The sequence below is a fragment of the Vombatus ursinus genome, unplaced genomic scaffold (assembly GCF_900497805.2).
Source record: "Vombatus ursinus unplaced genomic scaffold, bare-nosed wombat genome assembly UNPS02014781.1, whole genome shotgun sequence".
NCBI lineage: Eukaryota > Metazoa > Chordata > Mammalia > Diprotodontia > Vombatidae > Vombatus > Vombatus ursinus.
Genome location: NW_020954559.1, coordinates 48,893,865 through 48,918,760, shown reverse-complemented (window position 1 = coordinate 48,918,760; position 24,896 = coordinate 48,893,865). Strand labels below are relative to the sequence as shown.

General features: G+C 35.9%; 1 protein-coding gene and 1 pseudogene across 3 annotated transcripts in view; one reads left to right on the top strand and one right to left on the bottom strand.

The window, feature by feature from the left end:
• Positions 1 to 24,896, top strand: part of LOC114046238 (interleukin-1 receptor-like 1) — a 57,267-nt gene that overhangs the window by 26,077 nt on the left and 6,294 nt on the right. For 2 of the 3 annotated variants that reach the window (XM_027866494.1, XM_027866493.1), the window contains 7 exons: positions 6,126 to 6,284; positions 8,359 to 8,566; positions 12,736 to 12,904; positions 12,997 to 13,159; positions 15,821 to 15,892; positions 17,691 to 17,832; positions 17,923 to 18,068. In XM_027866494.1, the coding sequence (XP_027722295.1) occupies positions 6,221 to 6,284; positions 8,359 to 8,566; positions 12,736 to 12,904; positions 12,997 to 13,159; positions 15,821 to 15,892; positions 17,691 to 17,832; positions 17,923 to 18,068 (964 nt within the window). In that variant the 5' untranslated portion in view covers positions 6,126 to 6,220. The remainder of the gene's footprint in view (positions 1 to 6,125; positions 6,285 to 8,358; positions 8,567 to 12,735; positions 12,905 to 12,996; positions 13,160 to 15,820; positions 15,893 to 17,690; positions 17,833 to 17,922; positions 18,069 to 24,896) is intronic. The other variant, XM_027866495.1, reaches the window with a different exon arrangement.
• On the bottom strand, positions 7,159 to 7,550 carry LOC114046139 (annotated as a pseudogene).

The following is a 24,896-nucleotide window of genomic DNA, read 5'->3' as shown; positions in this document are numbered from 1 at the left end:
CTCAACTTAGCCAGAATTAGGAACAGAGATGAGACTTTATCTTTTGAAAGTTCTGAAGTTTTCAGCAGAAAAGTTCTCTTTTTACTCTATTTCTCTTGGCTGATCAGACCACAGGGGAAAAAAAAGAGTTAGTTGGATTTGCTGTGACACAGAAAATAGATGATACTGAAAACTCTCTATTACTTAAAACAAGCAAATACTGCTCGCTTTCTCTTTCTTTCATCCTTTCTCTCTTTTGCTCTTCTTCCTTTTTTCTTACCTCCTTCCCTTTTTATCCCTTCCTTCCTTCCTTCTTTCCATCTTTTTCTCTCCTTCCTCCCCTCCACCCAAAGCCTCAGCAAAAAAAAAAGATGTTTTACTTAGAGTTTTTATCATCCTATATCTGAAAGTGTTTTTACTGTCTTGTGTCTGAAAGCTAATTCACATATTGTATCCTAGGTCACATGTTAACTACCTTTACTGTTTTTTAAAATCTATTTTCTATTTCCATAGGTAGAGCATCCCCCATTTCTATGAAATCAGGTCTGCTTTCCTCTGAATTCAGGCTAAAGAATGGAGGTCTCTATTATGTTTCTTATGGTTCTGCCTATAGGCGTTAACCAAGATTTGATTGTTGATTGCTTACCTAAGGGTATGATGAAAGGAAACTGTCAATCAAAACTAGCATCATTAATAAATGTTTGCCAATTGTTCACTATGTTTGGGGGATACATGTTCTTATTAGTTGTTTACCAATTCTAGGGGTCTCATATGTCAACCCTAGCATATTGCCTTGGTACCTAGAGGGTGCTTAGCATATGTTTGTTGATTTGAACTGAATTGAATTGCAGCTTTAGAATGAAAATCTGCTTCAATTTTAATTTGCACTCATGTTTGAAATACTTTTCAATGGACCTGGATGCCAGCTTCCTTTCACAGTAAGAGAAGGAAGCTAGGGGAACCTATGGACATGGATCTTTCTTTCTTATCATAGAGGAATTATCTTAATTTGCCATTTTTTAGAAAGGTCAGGATACCTGGCTAACAAATCAGGGAAGGAAATACTGTGCTTTTTTTTTTTCTCCTCCTTTCTTAACATGCAATGAATTAGCAAGGTTAGCCTGAGACAGAGACTGGATCTATCATTTCCGTGGTTTAGTCCTTCCCAGGTGAGGAAATTACATTTACCAATGTGGGTTGAAACTTTCTCTACTACTTAAAATGTTAGAAAGTTGCCTAAGTACATTGTGAAGTTAAGTGATCTATCCAGGATCGCAGAAGTAGTATGTGTTACAGGTAGGATTTGAGCCCAGGTCTTCCTGACTTCAAAGTCCACTCTATGTTCATTGTACCACAATGCATGGTTGGTATTGGCCCCAAATCCTTCTGCTAGGGCTGTAGTCTCATTCTTATTATTTATTTAAAAATTATTTATTTTTTAAAAATTAGTTATTTGTTTTTAGTTTTCCCCATTCACTTTTATAAGATTTTGAGTTACAAATTTTCCCCCTCCCTCCCTTCCCCTCTCCCCAAGATGGAATGCAATCTGATAAAGGCAACACATGTGCAATCATTTTTAAATGTATTTCCACATCTAGTGTCATTCTTAACGAGGACCTGACTTTTTCCCTCTTTTTTTTAAAGGAACCCTTTAATGAACCCCAAATTTCAACCCTCAGCTTACCTCTCATAGAATTTTAAGTTCAGAAGTAGCCTTGAATTAAATTGTAAGCTGTGAAAACTTACTATTGGCATATCTCTAGCCATCCAGATAGAAATACTTCAAGTACCTAGTCCAGGGTCATCATCTGCTTTAGGATTGTTTATTAAATATTTATTAAATAGAAGATGCCTTTGTGCTCTGTGTGAAAGCACATGTAGTCAGATCATTCTGCAACTTGGCATATCAGATAGGGTTTTGATCTTAGAATCAAAAATACCTAGGTCTGAAACCTGCCTCTGGCATTTACTGGCTATGTGACCCTGGGCAAGTCATTTAATTTCTTCTTTCATCCTTCTTTTCCTAATCTGTAAAATTGAGATAAGAATAGCACTTTCCTCACTGAGTTATTATGAAGATCAAATGAGATGATGTAAGCAATTTTGCCTTATTGTTATTAATAAAAATCATTATTTAGAAAGTTTAGAAATTATTTATTCATCAGTGAGGGAGTCTGTAAAAGCTCTTCCTTTGGCTCATCTGTACATATTTCAAACTGTCCTGCTTTGGTTATTCTGTGAATTTATAGTTCTTTTGGATTCTATTGAGAGACAAGAATGATGCAAAGTCAAATAACACACTAGAAATGAGGCTTAAGTCAGTGAGTGAAGTGTAATGGGACATAGCCTTTCACCTTATCTCTATATTTTCATGTAAAGAGATTATAGGGCTCAGGGGAAATTGCAGTATCTAATGACATTTTTATAAACAGAAACAGGTTAAAATGAGTACCAAGGTCAGCCTTGAAGGTAACAGAAGTTACAAAAAAGACAGCATTTGGTCTCAGGGAAATCAAATGTGGATAAAAAGACAGGATGTTTGACCTAATTTAGCTTGGTCATAGAGGGTGGACAAGTAGGAGGTGTTTATGGACTATAGGTATGTTAATGGAAGATAAATATAAAATGGAAGCAAAGAGAATTCTCCATGCTGTTCTTTTTTAATTTATTTTTTTAAATAAGAAGATGTTATTGATGTAGCTGTTTTTTTGGATTGCTTAAATTTCAAATTAGGGGGCAAGTAGGTGGCATGGTAGATAGAGTACCAGGCTGGCAATCAGGAAAACCTGAGTTCAAATCTGACCTCAGAAACTTACTAGCTATGTGACTCTGTTCAGCCTAAAAAATAAACTAGATCAATAAAATTTTCTTATTTTAAAAAATTAGTTAAAAAAAAAACAAAAAAGAAATGACATTGAAAAGAACAAGGATAGGAAGGGCAGCCAGATTCAATTAAGGGCATGTAGAGGAGATTGGAACTAGAGGTGAAACAGTTGTCAGGGCATCAATGAATCAAAAGGTATCTGAAAGTGTTTGACATAATTGATGTGTGTGGGAAAACCCCAAAACCTAAAACCATTTGAATACAAAAAAAAAGGAGACCAAAGGAACATCAATGACTACCTAGTGCATACTTTTATATCTACAAATTGAGAATCATAAGCACACAGAGAGAACATGGTTGTAGTAGGTGCTTAATTAAATGTTTGTAGAACTGAATCAGTTTGACCGAGACATTTTAGCAGCTCTGGGTCATCAGAAGATCTTAGATTTACAGCTGGAGTAGTTTTTCTTTATTATCTAGTGTGACCTTCTCATTTTATAAATGAAGAAAGGGATTAGCCCAAAGTCAAGCAGGCAGAAAGAAAGAAAATGTAGGAGAAAGCATTTGAACACAGAACTTCCCATTCCAAATATCACAGGTGATTACCACTCTGTTCTGGGGAAACCCACTCAAATTAACCATACCAGATGGCTTGCAGGACTCCCTGAGGGGTGGGATAGCTAATCTGTTCACTCTTTGCATCCATCCCTAATTTGTAAAAACTGCCTTCTGTTCAAAACGATTTCAGTTCAATCTATTGAACTGTAAGCCTGACCTTGACTTCTTTGAATGAAACCATTCAATGGTTTCAATGAATCATTTAAGTGAATTTGGGGAGCTTCTACTATATGTCCAATTCTTTTGACTTTGGTTTGTAACAGAATTTAATATATGAAAGGGGATGTGTGCCTAAATAGCTATCTCATTTTCATTCCAGACAAAAGGAAAGATTCTGTAGCAGATTCGGTAGCCGCCAGACCAATATCTTCCAGCTTTAGTCAGAAATTAAAAATAAGAGGAAATTACTGAGATGAACAAATATTATTTAAGGCAACTGACCAGGCAGAAATGAGACTATTTGGTAATTTACTAAAACAAATTCTTCCTCTAAATGTTGAAATGATGTTTTAAGTGTTTCTATACTAAGGGAAAGAGTTGTGGTTTCAATGTGTTTTCTTCATACTAGATCAAATCATTGATTTTAGCTTAAAATAAACTTTAGTGGGAGGGTTGGTGTGTGGGTGAATGGAAATAACTTGGGCATGAAGAGCTTTTATGTGGTTGTCTCCCACTTAAACACTGAACAGGGGTATCTAATGGCTTACAATAAGACCCAAAAATTTGGAATCAGTCCCTAGCCAGATTAGTGCATTCACTTTGGTCCCTTAATTTGGGTGAGTACAAAATAATTATCTGTCTATAATGTAAAACTAATTAAGAGGAATGGTGATTTTTGTGAATAAACTCAAGGGAAAAAATATCAGAAAGCTTTGAAAGACCACTATTGTATTTAAAATTTTATGTTTATATTTCTATCCCTGAATTCCAACTCCCAACACCACACTCTTACCTTCCCACTCGTACCATTTTAAAGGAAAAAAAAGTACACTTTTTTTTCTACAAAGTTTCTTCCTGACGGGTGGGCTAGTAGCAAAAGTAGCTATTCTGAAGTTTAGTGAGTGGAAGAGGTCCAAATGATTTTTGACACAAACTAGTTTGAATGATCTCATTTGCTTAAATTAAGATGAGAGTGCTTAATTGCTCTCCCTATCTTTTCTTGCTTTTATACTTCAGGAATGTGTTTGTGTGTGTGTAGTGGAGGGGAAGGAAGAGAAATCTGTCAGATATCTTGGTTTCCTTGGTGAGGTATAAAGAAAACTGGATTTGTAGTCAGGAGAGAATTGCGGGTATGAAATACAGTACTAACATTTACTAGCTGTGGGAATATGGGAAAATCACTTAACTTTTCCTGAGTTTTAGTTCCATCATCTGTAAAATGGAGCTAAAAATGCCTATCATACTCATGTTATAGGGTTATTTTGAGGCTCTGATAGTGCAATGAATGTAAATTGCTTTCTAAACTTTATAGTTTATATATGTCAGTTATTTTTAATCATACATACATAATTTGCCTGAATAATTTCTAATAATTTCCCCTTGACTCTGAAAAGTTTTTAGCTGTAAAAGATTTAATAAAAATTGAGATGGGGGAAGAGGGTTATTATATTATCTTTTACAGCATCTGTGATCAGAAAATTTGGATTCAAATCCTATTTTTTCTGCTTATCAGCAATGTGACATTGGGCCAGCCACTTAAAATCTCTAGAATTTGACTTCATCTACAAAATGAGCATTTTAATGCCTGTAGTACGTATGTACTGGGTTGTTGTGAGGATGAAATGAAATAATGCATATAAATTAAATTTAAAATTGTAAAATGTTTGAATTCTTTCTTAGTATACTTTGTCAACACCTTCAATACCCTAAGTGAGGTATTGAAATCAAACTATAAAATGGAGTGGCCATTGAAATGCATCAAAAGTCAGCAGGATCATGGGATAAAAGGATCATAGATTTAGAGTTGGGAGGGACACAAAGGTCATTGGGTCCAATTCCTTCATTTTACACTGAGGAAACTGAGTGTCAGAGACAGGAAGAGATTTGCCTAGGGTGCTCCAGTTAGTCCAGGTCAGAGGCAGGCTTTGAATCTAGGTCTTCGAGACAGCTTCGAGACAAATAAAATGTTGCTTTGTTGGGCCAGCAGGACTAGATATAGTTCTGGGTAGTTAAAATAATGTTAGGGATAAAGTAGGTGCTCAATCAATGAACAAGCATTTTTTAAGTGTCTACTACATGTAAGGTACTGTTACTAGCTTTGGATATACAAAGAAAGGCAAAAGATATTCTCTCCTCTTAAGAAGCTCATGTCTAATGGAGGAGGCCACATGCAAACAACTTTGGACAAACAAGATATATGCAGGATAATTGGAAATAATTAACAAATTACAGGTGCTGGCTTTAAGGGGGATCAGGAAAGGCAGAAGGTAGAAATTTACCTGGAACTTGAAGGAAGCCAGGGAAGTCAGGAGGTGGAGATGAAGAGGGAAAGAATTCCACACATTGGGAGACAGCTGGTGAAAATGCGCAGTTGAATGGTTGAGTGATTCATTCATTTTTTGAAGCTCAGTGTGGATATAAATCATGTTTAATAACTATTATCTCCCTCTCTTGATGTGTGTGTTTGTCTGTGTGTGTTTGTGTGTATGTGTGTATGTGTGTGTGTGTGTGTGTGTGTGCAAATATTGTTTGTTACCTTCTGTAGGACTAACAATCTGGTGGATGATCATCTTTGCCATCACGTTACCGGTTTATACCAGTGTTCATTATTTAATTAAATTGTACTAAATTGGGGGGGAAATGGAGTTTTGGTGCTTCCTGGCTTTATCAGCTCTTTTTATAGAGTCCTCATCAACAATTCAAGGTAAGATTCTATTTTTCTATTGATTTAAAAAAACATTAATTAAAAAAAATCCTCTTGTCTGACTTTAAGTAAAATTAATTTCAGATATTTTTACTTTATGGTAGAGTATTTGCTGGAACTAAGTTGTCAAGGCAAAGGTCCTTTTGTGTTGTGCTGGTTTTCTTTCAGTCCTGTTGCTTTGGGACAAGAGATTCATTTGACTTTGGACTTTAGTCCTAACTGCCATTTGTGACTTTGGGCAAGTCAGTCAAGATAGTCATTCAACCTTTCTGTTCCTCAGTTTTCCCATCTGTAATGATGAGAGAGAGCAGGTCTCTTCAGCTCTAAAATCATTTGAGTCTTTGACAAATGGACCTGCTTTTACATAGAGAAGCAACTTTTCCTTTGAAGTATTGCAGCAAATCCAGTTCCAAATTAGAGCGCCACAGCTCTAGAGCTGGTAGGCACTCTAGACCAATACTCTTATTTCCAGATGAGGAAAGGAAAAAAAAAGCAAACATTTATTAAAGTGCCTACTCTGCCCATTTTTTTATTTTTTATTTTTTTCCTGTGGTGTTGTAAAATCAAAGTACTACTTTATTAAATGAGTTATTTTACACAATGTGAACAGCAATATAATTACAATTGTAAAAAAACAAAATTATAATAAGGATGGACTAATTTTCAGGATTTCCAAATCAGGGCCCAACTGTACATTTACACAGAATTGTCTTTGCATGAAGCCCAAAAGGAAACAGCGTAAAAATGAGTGTTTCTGTAGCCCCCTTATTTTTGCTTATCACCAATTTGTTAGAAAGGCAGTTGCAGGTTTGTTACCTAAGGTCTGAGATAGTAGAAGAGTCAATGGGTGCCATGAATTCACCTGTAAACAACTTTATGCCTGAACATTAGCCGATTCTGGAGTAAGTGGAATCTTGAAATGTTTGCTCTCAAAGTGCTGTCTGAAGGTCTTGGGGTTCGGTATTCATGTCCGACAGACAGTGCAGGTATATATCAAGGCAGCCTTAGCAGCAGCCTTCTGATCATGTCCTTGTTTCCTTTTCCTGTCCAGCCTTTTTTTTTTCGGCATTTTTCTGCTGATACTGAATCTTCTGCTGTCCACGAAGTCATATCTGGACTGGGACAGTCAGGCATCCGAGGATCCGCGGGGCAAGAGTGCTGGGGGGCGGGGAAGGGACGGAGGATGGACTGAATGAGAGAGAGCGCTTCGCTCACCACCTCCGCCTCCTCCTCCTCCTCCTCCCAGTGGCTGCTCTCTCTGCGCATTTTTAAAGCACTTTACAAGTATTATGTCATTCGATATTCACCAACCTTTTGAAGCAGATGCTATTAGTATCCCTTTTTTAACAGTTCAGGGAACTGAGTCAGACAGAAGTTAAATGACTTGTCCAGGGTCACACAGCTAGTGAATGTCTTAATCCAGATTTGAACTTAGAGGTCTTGCTGACTCCAGGTCCAGCTCACCGTCCTCTCTGCCACTTGAGGCCCAGGGTGCTTAAGTAAGTTGTCCAAAGCCACACAGTTAGCATCAGAGGCTGAATTTGAACCTGGGTCCTCTGACTCCAGAGCCTATGATTATTATTCCTTATACTGTAACAGGTGGTCCACAGTACCCAGCCAAATGATTATTCACCTGGCATCATTCATTTCACATCCTTTCGGAGCTGGATCAGAAATTAGAATTTTCATTTCTGATACAGCTGTGAATGCATATTTCACCATTTAAAAAATATTTTTCAAAGCTATACATGGCTGGAGTAACTAGATGGCACAGTGGATAGAGTGCTGGGCCTGGAGTCAGGAAGACTTCTCTCCCTATGTTCAAATTCAGCCTCAAACACTTAATAACTGGATGACCCTGGGCAAATCACTTACCCCTATTTGCCTCAGTTTTCTCATCTGAAAAATGATCTGGAGAAGGAAATGGCAAACCACTCCAGTATCTTTGCCAAGAGAATCCAAAATGGAGTCATGAACAGTCAGGCATGACTGAAATTATTCAAAAACAACAAAAACATACGCATTGGAGTATCATATATATAACTTTTGTTCAATTTGTCTTCCTCATTTGCAGCTCCACACTATAATGCAATGGAAAATGAGGCTTTCATTGTGTTGTGTCCCGGAAGAAAAACTGGATTTGAAATTTACTGGACTTACTTTAATTCTAATAAAAGCATTACTACCAGTGAAAAAAATCGGATATATTCTTCAGGGGCCAAACTCAAATTTCTACCAACTTCAATGAAAGACTCTGGAATATATACTTGCATTAAAAAAAGGTATGTAGACCTAAGGAGAAAATAATGAAAGAAAAATCTTCAGGCAGCCAACCTATGAATGTCAGTTATTTTGATCTGTGTTTTAGTCCTGCCTTGAAGCCAGAAAAACTTGGGTTCAAATCCCACATCTGATATATACTGTGTGACTCTGGGCAAATCAACTAATCTCTGTGACTGAGTCAACTCTCTAACTACAAGTTGCAGAGAAGGTACCAACTGCCACTGGCACAAGGACTTTCCTCATCTTGTAAGATGCATCTTCCTGAATTCAAATCTGGCCTCAGACACTATCTGTGTGACCCTGGGCAAGTCACTTTACCCTGCTTGCATGAGTTCTCTCATCTGTAAAAATGAGCTGGAGAAGGAAATGGCAAACCACTCCAGTATCTTTGCCAAGAAAACTTCAAATGAAGTCACAGAGAATCCAACAGGACTGAAAAATGACTCAAAAACAATAATTCAGTATACTAGTGAAATTCCAGCAATCTCTAGCCATTGCATTCTCCCATTCTTCTTTTAGCTATTTCTTTAAGTATTTCTTTCTTTTCTGTCTCCCTTAAACCATCTTATAAACCTAAAATTATTGTAACACTTCCAGTAGCTCTGACAGGGAATGGATTTTTACCTGCATCTGAATGAAGCACGTGAAGCTCAGTAGAAAAAGGACATGGCTTTACCAATGGCTGAGGGGCCTTAGAGATATAGCTTAGCTTTGAATTTGGGGAATAAATAAGAATGAAAAGAAGCTCTGAGGCACAAAAACATAAAAACCAGTAAACTTGAAGCAGGTAAAACAGGGAATGTCTGGAAAGATCAAATTAACACTTTAAAACTGATTAAGTTCTGTGAGATAACATGAGAAAGATCCTATTACATTATATGTTTTTTAATTTAGATTGTTATCTTTGCATTATCTAAGAAATATAAGCATATTCACCTTGTAGAGAAAAGTGAATAGGATGTTATCTTTAAGTAATGAAAGGATTATTTATTTTTTAAAGATTTAGAAGAATTTTCTTTGCTAATCTACTAGAGCCCACTGACCAAAATGTGGTAGTTCATTAAAGATCTCAAATTTTGAGATTTGTCTATTTAAAATTTTCAATTTCCTGTTTTGTTAGTCTGGTAACATATTCCTCTTTTTTATTTAAAATTTTTAAAATTTAATTTATTTTTAATTTATGGAATAAAATAAACATTTCCATAACATAGTATGATTTTAAAAAGATGACTGCACAGGAACCTGCACCTATATTATGTGCAACTTGCTATTCCTTTTAAATATATAATAAAGTTACCTTGTAAAATTCTTTTTTTCCTTTTTTTCTCTCCCCCCCAACCCTAGAGATGGCTATCATTAGATACAAATATGTATATGTATGTATGCATACATGTCTGTGTGTACGTATGTAAATTCATTCTATGCATACTTCTATTTATCAGTTCTTACTCTGGATATAGATTTATTTTATTTTTTTAATTATACATTTTATCAGCATAAAGTTGGGCTGGTAATTTCTGATAGTTTCTTAATTTATTTTACACTTCTTATAAGCTGTAATTTCAATTTTGGCTATTTGATTTTTCTCTTTCCCTTTATAAAAATAAAATCTTCCAATTGTTTGTTTCATCGATATTTTTTAAAAGCGCCCACCCAAACTTCCCTTAGTTTTATTGGTTTTGCTTATCAATTCAATTGCTGTTATATTTAATATCTGTTCTGATCTTGATCTTTTCCCCTTTTCTGCTTTTATTTTGGTATTTTGTTCATTTTCTAATTTAAATAGATGGGACACATTGAGAAATTTAGTGCTACAAATTTGCCTCTAACTAGGTCCTTATCCCTGCTCTGTTGGTTTATTGCAAACACCTCCTAATTGCTTTCCAGGCTTCCAGTCTTTCCTCTTTCCTATTCATCTTCAATACAACTGCCACATTGATATTCCTGAAGCCCGGGTCTGACCTTATCAATCCTCTGACCATGAAGCATTCTTCAGTAGCTGCTTATTGCCCCCACCAATATGTTTATATTCATTAATGAGCCAGAGGACACAGTTGGCTTTTAGCCATGGCATTTACTAGTATAACATAGTAAGACTAACAATAGAATGCTTACCCCAACAAACAAAATCCCCATTCTCCTTCAAGTATATATGTCATCAGTGGAGAGATTGAGCACGTCTAGAAAGACCCACACATGTAGAAGACGTGTGGAAGGGTAATTTTCATCTCTAGTACCTCAGGGCCATTGATTTCTTCTCATGGTATTCTCAAACCGTTCCTCAATGGACACAGTATCTCTCTTGAGTTAGTCAATTGTTTGGGTTTCTGGGGTTTGTTCCTCAACTATACATAATACCATTAGTGGACTTACTTGGTGTATTTCACACCAGGACACAACATCTGTGCTATGTTGGGCATATGACTCCACCACTTAGTCATGGTCTCCATTGTCTTGGGATCCTGGCTTCTGGTACTGCTATGTGCACTTATATGGCATGGATGTGACTTTAGTCAAGATAGATTATGAAAGACAAACCAATAAGCTGCTAGAATTAAGGCAAAATTAATTGAATTGTGGAAAAAAGCCAGAACTTTAACCTAGAAGAATCAGCAGGAAATTTCCCTAGTTTGGTTCCCTCAGATTCTGAGCCCTGCTTTTCATCCCTTGAAAAGTAGGATCCTGCCCTGGCACCAGATTCTCTTTCCTTGCCAATACTTGAGCCAGAATGGTTCTTCTCTTTTAAATTCTGACATCTTACTATGGGCAAAAGGCAGAGAAAGAGATATACAGAGGCAAACTATACTCAGGGCCAAGTCTATTGTCTTTGCTCATCTAGAGCTGGTTCCTAATCATTGTATATGCAAAGTCTCATACCTTTCACAAGCTACAAATGGGCTACTTAGGGCTTGATGCCCTTAATATGATTGGAACACTCAATTTTATTAGAAGTCCCCTAATCATTCCCCCTCCATACAATTTTTTAACCAATGTTTTGTTCAACAAAGCCTTGATAAACTTTATTGATTTGATTGATTTATTGATTTGATTGATCAATTTATTGATTTGATGTAGTTTTTGATCATATTCTCATTACTAGCTTTACTCTGCATGTACCCTTGAAGATTTCATTTCTAAATTTGCCTATGACTTAGAACATGATTAATTTTGTGCTTAATTAATTTCTTCATGTATTTGTGGCAAAATATATATATGCTCTGCTTTTCTATTAAATTATTTTCATATATTTATATATGAAACTCTGTTTAAAGCTTTATCATATATTCCAAATGTATGTTTTGGTAGGTTTACCATATTCAGAGAGTGGAGTACTGAAAACTCCTACTATTACTAATTTTCAACTTTTTATTTTTCAGGAGACAATAAGCTTTTTCTTTATATGTTTAGCTGTTTTTCAAAATTAATGTGCTTTCTAAGTATCTTTGAGTATGATATGATTTCTTTTTTAAAAAATTGTCAGATATCTTCACTAAATTTGCATATTTTCTTGAGCAAGGTGTTATGTGATAAATTTTAGTCTATAAGATTAGTTTGAATTTGTGTATATCCTGATATCTTTTGGCATGAGATATATTTCTTACAAGGAACATATTTGTTGGATTTTATACATTCATTAACTTATGACTTTTATAAAGGAGTTTAATCCTTACATAAATTTAGAGTTGTTGTACCTTCTACCTTTCTTTGTCAAATTGTAATCCATTTTTTTCAAAAGGGAACACAGACTTATTCTTACTCTTTCTATTCCTTGACTATAGCCCTAAATATCTTGTACTATTTCTGATATTATTGATTATACTCTTTCACTATTCACTTTTCCCAATATCTTTCTCTTGCTTCTCTTTTCCTACAAAATATTTTTTGAATTGCATCAACTTGTTCATTGTCTTTTAGGTGAATTTTCATTTTCTTGTAAGGATTTTTGGCAATTTTATTTCTTTTCATCATTTTAATTAACTTTTTTTTCAAGGGGAAATTACAAGGAAGCAACTTTCTTCTTCATTTTCCTAAAAGTCTCATTCTATATCAGTCTTCATAAAGTATAAAAATAATGAATAATGACTACGGTAGGCTTATTTCTTTTCAGAATGCTCAGTGGCAACCTTGGTTTTAAAATTTTTAATTTTGATTCCTTTTATTTTAACAGCCCCACTCTCTCTTATAGTATATGTGTGAATATCACAATATATCCTCAAAGTTGTGTTATCCCCAACGACCTGTTGTATAAAGTAATAAGTGGAACATTTAAAAAGTCAATGCTTCATTGTCCTAGAATTGAATATTATGATGAAATAACACATGTGGACTGGTTTAAGGTAAGTGAGAAAGTGATGATATTGATTGATGCTAGATAATTAATTTAGAGAATTAAGGGTAGCTGGAAATTGAATACAATTTTATTTTTCAGAATTGTAAAGCTCTCAGAGGACAACATTACTTTGCAAAGAAAGATTACCTGATAATTCAAAATCCAACGGCTGCTGATACAGGCGACTATACCTGTAAATTCATTTATGGTGAAAATGGATTCAATTTCACTGTTACTGCATCTAGGTCATTTATATTTCAAGGTAAATTGCTGTATGACAGTGGTCTTTGATAAAAACAAAGTACAGTTCTTCTTTTTAAAAAATGTACTCTTTTCAGTCATTTCCCACAATTATAATTTTAAAGATGGGTGTCCTCAAATCACAATTTTTCCTTTTGCCATGACCTTTGATTTTACAAAGATAAGTGGTTTTGTTAACAGTACATTTCCCTCATATAGAAGTTGCTTTAGAACCATGTTATAATAGTGGACAATGAGAGCACCAACTTTCCATATTGTCTGTTTCCCATTACATCATTGAACATCAAGAACATAAATTCATAGGATTCTAGATTTAGAGCTGGAAGGAGCCTTAAAGGTAATTGAACTCCCTTATCTAGTTGGGCACCTCATTTTGCATATTAGGAAACTGAGGGTAATAAAGACTAAATGGCTTGCCCAAGGTTACACACAGGGATTACATAATGGGGCCAGTACTTGAAATTAGATCTTTTGACCCCAAATCCATCACAGTGCAGTTAGGCCATAGTGTAGAATGTATAAAGGAGAATAGTATAAAATTAGGATAAAAAGATGGATTAGATCCAGATTGTAGAGGGCCATGAATGCCAGGCTAAGAAGTTTATATTTTATGTCATATTTTGTCTTTCAAACAACAGAAAACCACTAAAGGGGTTTAGTAGTCATGGTCATAACTAGGCATTAAGAAGATTCCCAGACAGCTGAGTGATGGATGATTTAGAGAGAAAATAGGAGAAATTAGTTAAGAGAATAATTCAAATGGTGGGGTGGTGGTTAAGAATTCAACCATGGTAGTAGCTTTGGGAATAGAAGAGAAGGGGAGAATGAAAAAGTTATTGTGGTGGTATGTCACTATGACTTGATGATAGGGTGGATGGGAGGAAAAGGAAATCATAACAGTCAAGAATAGGTCTGAGATTTTGAATCTGTGAATGATGGATAATTTAGCAGAGGAGTAGATTTAATGAGGAAGATAATGAATTCAGTTTTGAATTCATTAATATTCTGGATATCCAGTAGACAACTGTAAATGTTAAACTAGAGATCAGAGAGGTGGTCAGAGCTGGAGAAAGAGACTTGCATGTTATCTGATAGTTGGGAAAACTGTAGTCTCAGAAACATGAAATTTCAAAGGACGAAAGTTTACAGATCAAGGACGAGAACAAAGTCTAATGGGATCCTCATCTCAGACACTTCCTAGCTTGTGACTCTGGGTGGGTCACTAAAATCTGTTTGCCTCAGTTTCCTTATCTGTAAAACAAACTATAAAAGGAAATGGCAAATCACTCCAGTATCTTTAGGAGATAGGAGAAAGAAGAGCTAGCAATGAAGATTTAGAAGGAGGGATCAGAAGAGATGAAAACTAGTCCAGTGCTGTATCCTAGAATCCAAAGAAGAGAGACTAAGAATGGGATAGGGTGATAAATGGTATCAAAATATTTTACTAAGCTGAAAAATGAGTACTAATGAAAAATCTTTCCTTGGCTTTTGTGCTAAGAAAATCAATTAATGACTTTAAAAAGAGAAGTTTCACTGTAGTGGTAAGGATGAGAGCCCAGTTGTAGAAAGCTGAGGCCTGAGTGGGTGTGGTAAGGGAGCTGAAACTGAGTGTTGAGAATTCTTTCTAGAAGTTTAACAGTGAAAGGTTGAGAAATATGAGGATTTCTTGAAAGGACATCAGGGTCAAGGAGAGGTTATCTTTGGAGATGCTGTACAATTAGGTGGTGCAGTGGGAGTTAAGTGCTATTATTATCCCCATTTTACAGTTGAGGAAACTGAGAGGCAGGCAGAGGTTAGCTAATTTGCCCAGGGTTGCACGGTTAGTGTCTGAGGCCAGACTTGAACTAAAGTCTTCTTAGCTCCAGGCCCAGTGCTCCATCCATTATACCACCTAGCTAGCTGATTTGGTATTGTAAAGACTGGCTTTCAAGTTCCATCTTGTGAGACATATTGTCAGTGTGACCTTGAACAAGTTAATTAATATTCAGAGCTCCAAATATCTCCGCCAAAACTCTAAGTTGCTGTCAATGTGTATCAGTAGATCATAGAATTTGAAGATGGAAAGAACTTTAGAAATCATCTAATTTAACACCTCTGTTTTGTAGATGAGGAAAATGAATCCTAGAGAGGTGGAATAACTCGGTTATGGTCAAACTGTTTAAACTGGGAGAGCTGGGGACTTCCATGCTAGAAATTCCCTATAGGGATAAAATTGTAGACCAAACCAAACAAACAAACAAACAATCAAAACCTTAAAATAAAAACGAACATTGGACACTTCTGCCTATAATTTCTTTAAGTCAGTCCATGAAATCTCCATTAATGCCTTTGTCAGTACTCTTTATAACTTTCTAAATTCAGGCCTAGACTTTACAGGATTAGCAACTAAATTTGTGTAATTTGAAAGGTACTGAAAACCGATATTTCTCATAATGGTAGGAATGACTTCTCCCTTCTACGAATCTAGTACATTGGTGGGATACTGTGAACAGCTCAGAAGACAGACTGATTCCTAATTGTGATTGGGCTTCTTCCATTAGGTTTCCCTAGTTTTCTCTGATTCCATCTAAGAACATCCCATAAATAAATGATAACTCAGAATCTGAACTTCAAGTTCCTAACTCAATTAACACTCAATATTCTCTTTTCCTTTACTTTTAAGGAGAAAGTAATTACTCCATGCGTCCAGAAATTACTTCCCCTGTGAATCATCACCTCATAGAAGTAGAGCTTGGTAAGAATTTCTTCAAATACTATCATGGTGGACTGGAAGGTTACGGACTATATTTTATGACTTCTAGGTTACTGGTTAGGAGCTTCACAATTGCTCTAGTAGGGATTAGGTAATAATAACATTTCACGTATTGGAGCTCTGAACAATTTCAGAGCATTTCCCTGACGTCACTTGGTCTAGCATGAACATAATAAGTCTTAGTCCATATGACTTCAGATGAATGAATGAATGAATAGAAGGGGAAAAAAAAAACATTTATGTGCAAAGCACTGTGCTATGTAGCCAGGGACTACAAATAGAAAAGTAAGACAATCCCTGCTCTCAAGAAGCTCACATTCTAATGGGACATGAAAGAAATCAAATGGGTGCCAGAAAAGAAAATCTAACAGTAGCTGCAGAAGATGTCTATCACATTCTTCTGCTCCTTGCTAATAGTTTGGTTTTCAAGAGAATCTGTATTTGTGGGTGGAGTTTCTAAGTATACTTGCTGTAGACAAGTCATCTTTTGACATGCTACATGGTCCAATTGGAGGTTGCAGTTGGAATTGTGGGCAGTGCCAGGGTAAGTAATGCAAGGTAAAGGGAATTTCTGCAGATGACACGACTTTTAAAAGATACTTATAAGTTTGAAATGAGGTAAATTCGGTGCCAGTGGTGCCAGAAAGAGGACTACACTGGGAATTCATAGAGTCCTAGTGGAAGATCTGAATTCAAGTCTGGTCTCAGATACTTACTAGCTGTGTGACCTTGGGCAAATCATTTAACTCTGATTGTCTCAGTTTTCTCATCTATAAAATGAGCTGGAGAAGGAAATGGCAAACCACTGCGGTATCTTTGCCAAGAAAACCTCAAATTGGGTCATGGAGAGTTGGATACAACTGAAACAATACAATGATACTGAAAGGGTACAGAAACACTATAACCTCCTTATTCTTATAAGTTGTGCCCTTCATAATGAATTTTAAATACAATAAAACTTTTTTTTTCATAATATTAAATCTATTCTTAGCTTAAAGGCTAACTGCCAACCCTGCTCTAGTCCATCACTTCTTAAACTGTGGGTCACAACTTTGGCAACCGTAAAAGGTTGCTGAATGTGCAACAACCAAAAATTAATTCAAAATTAAACACATAATGAATCTGAGGTGTTTCCGGCAGCGCTTGCATCGTGCAACTTCACTTCAACCATGGCTCTGAACACGACATGTGCACTTTGCACTACGTGTGTCATCAGGCCACACAGTGACAATGAAGTCTGTATTCAAACAACATCAGTTCTTTCTCTGGAGGCAGATAGTATGCTTCATCATTAGTCCTTTGAAATTGACTTGGATCATTGTGTTGTTGAGAATAGCTAAATTATTCACAGTTCTTCATTATACGATATTGCTGTTACTGTGTACAATGATCTCCTGGTTCTGTTCACTTCACTTTGCATCAGTTCATGTAAGTCTTTCCAGGTTTTTCTGAAATCATCCTGCTTATCATTTCTAATAGCACAATAATATTCCATCACAATCATATACCATAGCTTCATTAGCCTTTCCTGAATTAATGGGCACCCTTTCAATTTCTAATTCTTAGCCACCACAAAAAGAGCTGCTATAAATATTTTTGTACAAATGGTTGACTATGCGTATTTGTTAACATGAGTTTTGCTTTTCTCCCCACCTCTGTGAGGAAGAAGAAAGTGGGAGAGAGAGAAAATAAAAATTTGTTCATCTAAAAAATAAGCTAAAATGTAAAAAAAAGAGGGAGAGAAACTATATCAATGATTTTTTTTTTCATTTCTGTCTAGGAACCAATGTGAATATGTCATGTAAAGCTTGTTTGGGAAAAGGCTCTCAGATGATAGATCAAGTCGGATGGTGTATTAAAGAGAAGAACAGTATTAACTGCATCAAAAATTCTCGATATCATGAAGAAAACAAAAAAATAAAGTAATATTAGTTGGGCTTAAATTTTTTTTTCCTTTCATAAATTTTACAACCTGCAGAATAACTACTAAAGGTAATAATTTGGTTTCTTAGGTCTAGCAACAACTTACACTGTAGAGATGTCACTTTAAGAATAGCTAACCTGAGGAAAGAAGACCTCTCCTTGGAATTTTATTGTTGGGCCTTGAATGAGCACGGAGCAAAAGAACACAGCGTAAGAATCGGAATAAAAAAGACAAGTAAGAAGTAAAGTCTATCGATGTGTTTGTGGAAGTCTTGATGATATTTTTGGATGTTTTGTCACATATTTCTGTTTCTTCTCTTGTCTGACCCTGGGCAACAACATTGGTTTAATTCTCTCCTTGGGGCAAACTGTAGGCATTTTCTTGACTCCAGGGTGGATGGAATACAACCAATGCCACAGCTTTGAGAACATAGCTTTTCCATGGCCCAGGTTACTGAACAATATCTCATGGGTCTTTCTCCTCTCCCACAAAATTTAGCTCTTGTACCATCTTTTCCTTTTCCTGGACTCCAATACTATTATTGGCCCTCTAATTCATTATATATGGCAGGTAACTTATTTGTAATATTTATACATGTTATTATTATAATTTAGCCAATACATAAATTTCCTCAACAAATGTATGTGTACACACACACACACACACTTTTTGGTTGTTTCTGAAGTTAACAAAGTTGCTATGCCTATTTTTACTAACTTTGGGAAGTAATGTGGACCACTGGAAGGAGTGTTGCTTATGCAGTTAGTAAACCTGGGTTCAAATCCTCGCATCTGACACTTAATAGCTAGGTGACTTTGGATACTTAACCTCTTTGGGCCTCAGTTTCTTCAATTATAAAGTTGGGGGGTAAGGTGGGGATGGTGGCTAGTAAGATGACTAGGCAGCTAGATGGTTTAATGGATAGAACTCTGGACCTAGAGTCAGGAAGACTCATCTTCCTGAATTCCAATCTGGCCTCAGACAACTACAAGCTGTGTGACCCTGGGTAAGTCACTTCACCCTGTTTGCCTCAGTTTCCTCATATGAAAAATGAACTGGAGAAGGAAATTACAAACCACTTCAGTATCTCTGCCAAGGAAACCACCAGTGGGGTCACAAACAGTTGGTCGTGACTGAAAAATGACTTAACTGAAAATAAGTTGACTTCTGAGGTCTGCTTTGGATCTATGTTCTGTTATATTACTATATGATTTTAATGAAAACACCTTATGATCATAGAGATGAGAGATCCATGTTTTTGTTCAGCTTCGTTAGATAATAGGTTCAGTACTCATCTTTAATGGAAAATCCCTGGTGCAGGAGTCAGAAGGCCTGGGTTTGAATCCCAACTCAATTGCTAGCTCTCTGAGTATGGGCAAAATGACTATTTTGTCACTGTAAGCCTATCTCTTTATCTATAAAATGGGGGTGGGAGATATTTAAATTAAGTAACCTTGAAGGTTCTTAATAACTCTAAATTAATGATCCTATTAAGTGTTGCTCATTTAAGATATAGTTGTGAATAACAGTTCCTCGGATAGTGGACACAATAAATGTTTATTGAATTAAATTGGTCAAATCACAATATTCTGATATTTATCCTTATTATATCTTATATATGCTGAGTATATAGATCACATACTTATACTGGGCACAAGAGATGGTCTAGACCTGAAATTTCTTTGGCATAGGGAACTCTTAGTGAGGAAATCCTCTCTACCAATGTAAATCAACACTTGCAATATAGCTTAAAATATCAGAGAGTTTCCTGATGCACTGAGAAATTAAATTATTTGTCTGGGATTACATAGCTAGTATGTGCCTGAGACTAGACTTGAACCCAGGTCTTTTTGAGTCCGAGGGTAGCTCTCTCTCCATTACCCCAAGCCTCCCTATTTTTTAATTCTTTGTATACATTTATATTATTGGGGCAGCTAGGTGGCACAGTGGATAGAGCTCTGACCTTGGAGTCAAGAGAACCTGAATTCAAATACAACCTCAGACACTTGACACTTCCTGGCTGTGTGACCCCGGGCAAGTCATTTAACCCCAATTGCCTCACCAAAAAGCAAAAAAAATTTAATAATGTTACATTTATATTATTATATATGTACTGTGATATTTTCATACTTCCTTCTGTTATTATATATAGCTTAATCATGATAGTAATTTTCTACTTATTTTTATTAAGTGGAATTAGTAGTTTTATGCAAATTAGAAATGATAAATTATTAATAGCCTCCCTGGGATTTTACTCCACATTATTAGGTTTTAGCATAGTAATATAGCACGAATTATATTCGAAAATATGAAACCAAGTGTTTTTCAGTACAGTTCTTCCTGAGTCTGGTGTGCCTTTACTTATTTTGGGGGGAGTCTGAACCTATGATTTCATTGATATAGGACAGTAGTGACAGACTAAAATAGAAAAAGGAGGCAGAAAATGATTACAAAGAAACAAAATATTTATCCCCAGAGGCTGCATATTAACTTAGAAACCCAATCTTCTATTATTTATTTTGTTAAAACACATTTATTTTGAAAAAGACAAATTATGTTCCATTGTATTTTTATTTTGTTAAATATTTCCTAATTATATTTTAATCTGATTGGAGGGGGGGACACAATGTGGCTTGTGATTCATGTGATCTTCTAAAGTAGGGAACTCCTACCTTTTATGAATGGATGCAACACTTTCTTTGCAATACATAATTTTAGAAAAATGAGGTACTGAGATGATAAATGACTTGTCTAGAGCCACACAAACACTATATGAGAGGTAATTTTGTTAAGTGTATAGAGAGTTGGTCTCTGAAGAGTGGCCCTGCTATTTCTGTGTTGTTGTTTTTTTCAAATAGAAATCTTCTCTCACGCATAACCTGAGCACAAGACAAATTCACCATCACTTACTAAGTCATCTTCTATTATGAAGGACTGACAAGATTTCTTAGTTTGATCACTTGATCTGAATCTGGAGATAGCCTGTTTATTAACTGACTCTGAGAATTATTATTATACATTTCACCCTTATTCCATTTGATAGCTTCATGGTTATGGGGGAGGAGTTACGAACTTTGGAAGCCAAATATTTAAGATAGGTTTAAACAACCACATGTGTATACAGATTACTCAGATGTTTTTCTGTCACGAGGTCAGATATTGACCTTCAGATGCGCTCCTGCATTGTTTGACAAGGTCTTCCTAGTTATCTGTGTGTTAAAATTATTTTCAGGTGGTGTCTTTGTTAATTTAAATATTCTGCCTGGTCTGTATTCTCTATATTTCATATTTTTCTTTGCAAACAAGTGACACATTCTACTTTGGTGGCTGTGTGTATCAAACAAAAACCTAATGACTTGAAGTTTTATTCCCTATTGGAATATTTCACCTCTAATTGTAGAATAAAAGAAATTGCAAAAATCATCTTTCCTTTTTTAAAAGCAGAAATTATAAAATGCATTGTCTCTTTTAATACTTCAACTGTTTAATATTTGTATATGTAGTTTTATATTGCTTATACATAGCTTATATGTACTTTAATAACATTTACATATAAGCATTTACATAATGCTTTAATGTTTGTGAAGTACTTTACAAATATTATCTCATTCTAACCTGACACCACCCCTGGAGGTAGATGCTATTATTATCCCCATTTTACAGGAGAGAGATTCAATGGTTTACCCAGGGGCTGCAGAGATGGTAGTATGTAAGGCCAAATTTATACAGTCTTCCTGGCTTCAAGACCAGTGCTCTATCTACTATTCCTCTTGTATTTGGTGTATATTCTTACACAATTTGTCATCCTTTTGTCTAGTATAGAGAGTTGGTAAATTTTGGAAAACAATATGACTTTCCTCCATCTGGGTGGAGATGGGGAAATTATAGTTTCAGGACTGAATGTTGTACATACTGTTATTGTTTTGGTATGTATTATTCAACTTTATTATATTAAGGAAGTTTCATGGTGTTACGTGTATATATATATATATATATATATATAAATATAAGAGCATATAACAAAAAAAAAAGACTGTTGGGGACAGCTAGGTGGTGCAGTGGATAGAGTACCGGCTCTAGATTCAGGAGGACCTGAGTTCAAATCCAGCCTCAGACACAAAGGCAAGTCACTTAACTCCAATTACCTCACAAAAAAAAAACAACAACTGTGAAATGAAAAACAAATGAGTAACTTTTTTTTTTTAAAGAGAGATTCTGTAGTCTCAGAATTTACTCGTTGCCATTTTGGGGGCATAGTTTATTTAAAACGTATACTCCACTTAAATTTTATTAATGCTCATATTATTTGTCACTCAAAGAAATATCAGAAAGATAAAAGTGGGGGGCAGCTAGGTGGCACAGTGGATAGAGCACCAGCCTTGAAGTCAAGAGGACCTGAGTTCAAATCTGGCCTGTGGCCAACCACTTGACACTTACTAGCTGTTGGACCCTGGGCAAGTCACTTTAGGCAACCCCAATTGCCTAAAAAAAAAAGATAAAAGTAAATCATTTTTAAAAATCATTTAAAAATGCCAATCATTCAAAAAAAAACAGTATGGTTACATTCTAACCTTCTTTTTTGAGCAACCTAATTGATTGCTTGGTTATATTGGCTTGGGGACAGGGAAGAGGTAAAACAGGGAGTGAGGGAGTATTACCTGCTGCTGCCTTTTTTACAGGGAAAGAAAACAGAGATATGATGATTCAGGAGGCAGTACCATCAGTGGGAAGGGTGCCACTTGGAATCAGAGCTCTGAGATTTAAATTTTGTCTCTAATGAACACCAGCTGGATGATCATGGGAAAGCCACTTCTTGCCTCAGTCTTAATTTCTTCACTTGTAAAATTGGAAATTTTAATATCTTTGATTAAACAGGCCTAGTGTGAAGAAAGCCATTTATAAACCTGAAAACCCCATATAAATGTGAATTATCATTATATTTGATTCTTTTGGTAGGGAAGTGAGTTGAGCTGTCATGAGAGTGACACAGATCACTGCTGCCTATTCTATTCTGTTTTCTTCAAGAGCACTTCTTCCTATAAAAGCCTCGCCTCTTGCGTAACAACAACCACCCCAGCAAATATTACATGAGTCAATATTCTTAGGAACGAGCATCTTCTCAGCTTCTATTGCCTTCTTATTAGCCTAATCATCTAATCATTTCTGTGATAGCAAGGTCAATTCCCCAGGGTAATGAGATTGTTCTCTGTGACAAGTGTATGTGTATGTGTGTGTGTGTGTGTGTGTGTGTATACATACATATACATAAGTACATACAAATGGAGTGAGCAAAATCCAGAGCAGTTTGGGAGGGCAGGGACTAATCGTTGCAGTAAATCAGGAAAGATTTCTTTTAAAGGATGGTGGCTGAGCTCCAACTTTGAAGGAAGAGAGAGAATCTAAGAGGCAAAGAGAGAGGGGAAATGCAAAGACTTGAGAGGTTTGGAAGAGAACCAAATACAGAAGAAAATGGCCTCAGTTGTTAACTACCATTTGTTAAGATGCAATTTTAATTAGGACGAAGTGTGAGATAAATTTGGTATGTCTCATCAGGACCATTAAGTAGTATTTGAAAATATATCTTTTGTTTTTCGATTGAGAAGTCATCTTGAATAGTGCCATAATAATAAACTAATTGTTCTTTGGCCAATGCTTTCTTTCTTCATGTTACTCCCTTGCTCAAAAGCAACCAACCAACCAAAAAGAAAACAACAACAACAACAACAAAAAAAAAACCAAAAAACAAAAAAAAAAACAAGCCAAACTTCAATGACCACTTAGAGACTAGAGCATGAAATCTGACCCCTAGCCTGGCATTCCTGATCCTTCTTAATCTGACCATATTCTACTTGTCCGAACTTATTTTCCCAGAACAAAACCTTTACTGTAGCCAAGCTAAGTTACTCCTTATCCCCCAAATATGTCTCATACATTTCTGTGTTTCTACTTTTACCTACTCTATTGATTGAATGTCCTTCATTCTACCACTCTGAAGCCTAGCCATCCTTTAAAGGCCGCCTCAAGTTTTACATTAAGAGGCAATATATTATCTTGCAAAAAGTACGGTACAAGAGCCAGCAAGACCTGGGTTTGAATATTGAAGGAGTCAGTAATATCTGGGTTTCAATCCTGCATCTAACATTTGCTAGCTGTGTGATCTCAGGCAAGTGTCTTTAGTTTTCTGGCCATGTTTCCTCAATTATAAAATGGGGGAAATAACAATTGTAGTACCTACCTTATAGGGTTATTGTGAGGATTACATGTTTTAATGTGTTAAAAGAGCTTTGCAAACCTCAATGTGCTATAAAATGTTGCTATCATTATATTAAGCCTTTCCTGAACACTCTGGACTTCCTTAATTCACTTTCTAGTCTTCTTCTTCTATCCATCTTATCTTTTTTTTGTTGTTCAGTGGTTTCAGTCACGTCCGACTCTTTATAACCCCATTTGGGGTTTTTTGTTTTGGTTTGTTTCTGGAGTGGCTTGCCATTTCCTTCTCCAGCTCATTTTACAGATCAGGAACTGAGGCAAACAGGATTGAGTGATTTGACCAGGGTCACCCAGTCAGTAAATGTCTGAGGCTAGATTTGAACTCAGGATGATGAATCTTCCTGACTCCAGGCCCAGCACTCTTTATACTTCACCACCTAGCTGACCATCTTGTCTCTTACCCCTCCCACCTTGTGGTCCTGTTCTCTTGATTGATGATTTCCTCTTTGGGACCACCATCTTATGAAGGAGCCCAGCCATACTGCCATATTATCATCTGGATTTAACTCTAGATTTCTTTTTCATTTCATACCTCCTAACTTGCTGCCAATACCATTTTCCTTTCTCCCCCTCTGCCTTCCTTCTCTATAGGTTTTGTCTTCCTCCATTAGGATATGTTACTTGAGTAGAGGGGCTGTTTTGCTTGGTTATATTTGTATTCCATCTCTTCATACACTGTGTAACACTTAATAAATAATGAATATACTATCTCCCTATCTGTTCATACATTATGTATCTATCTTTCTATCTTTCTATCTATCTATCTATCTATCTATCTATCTATCTATCTAT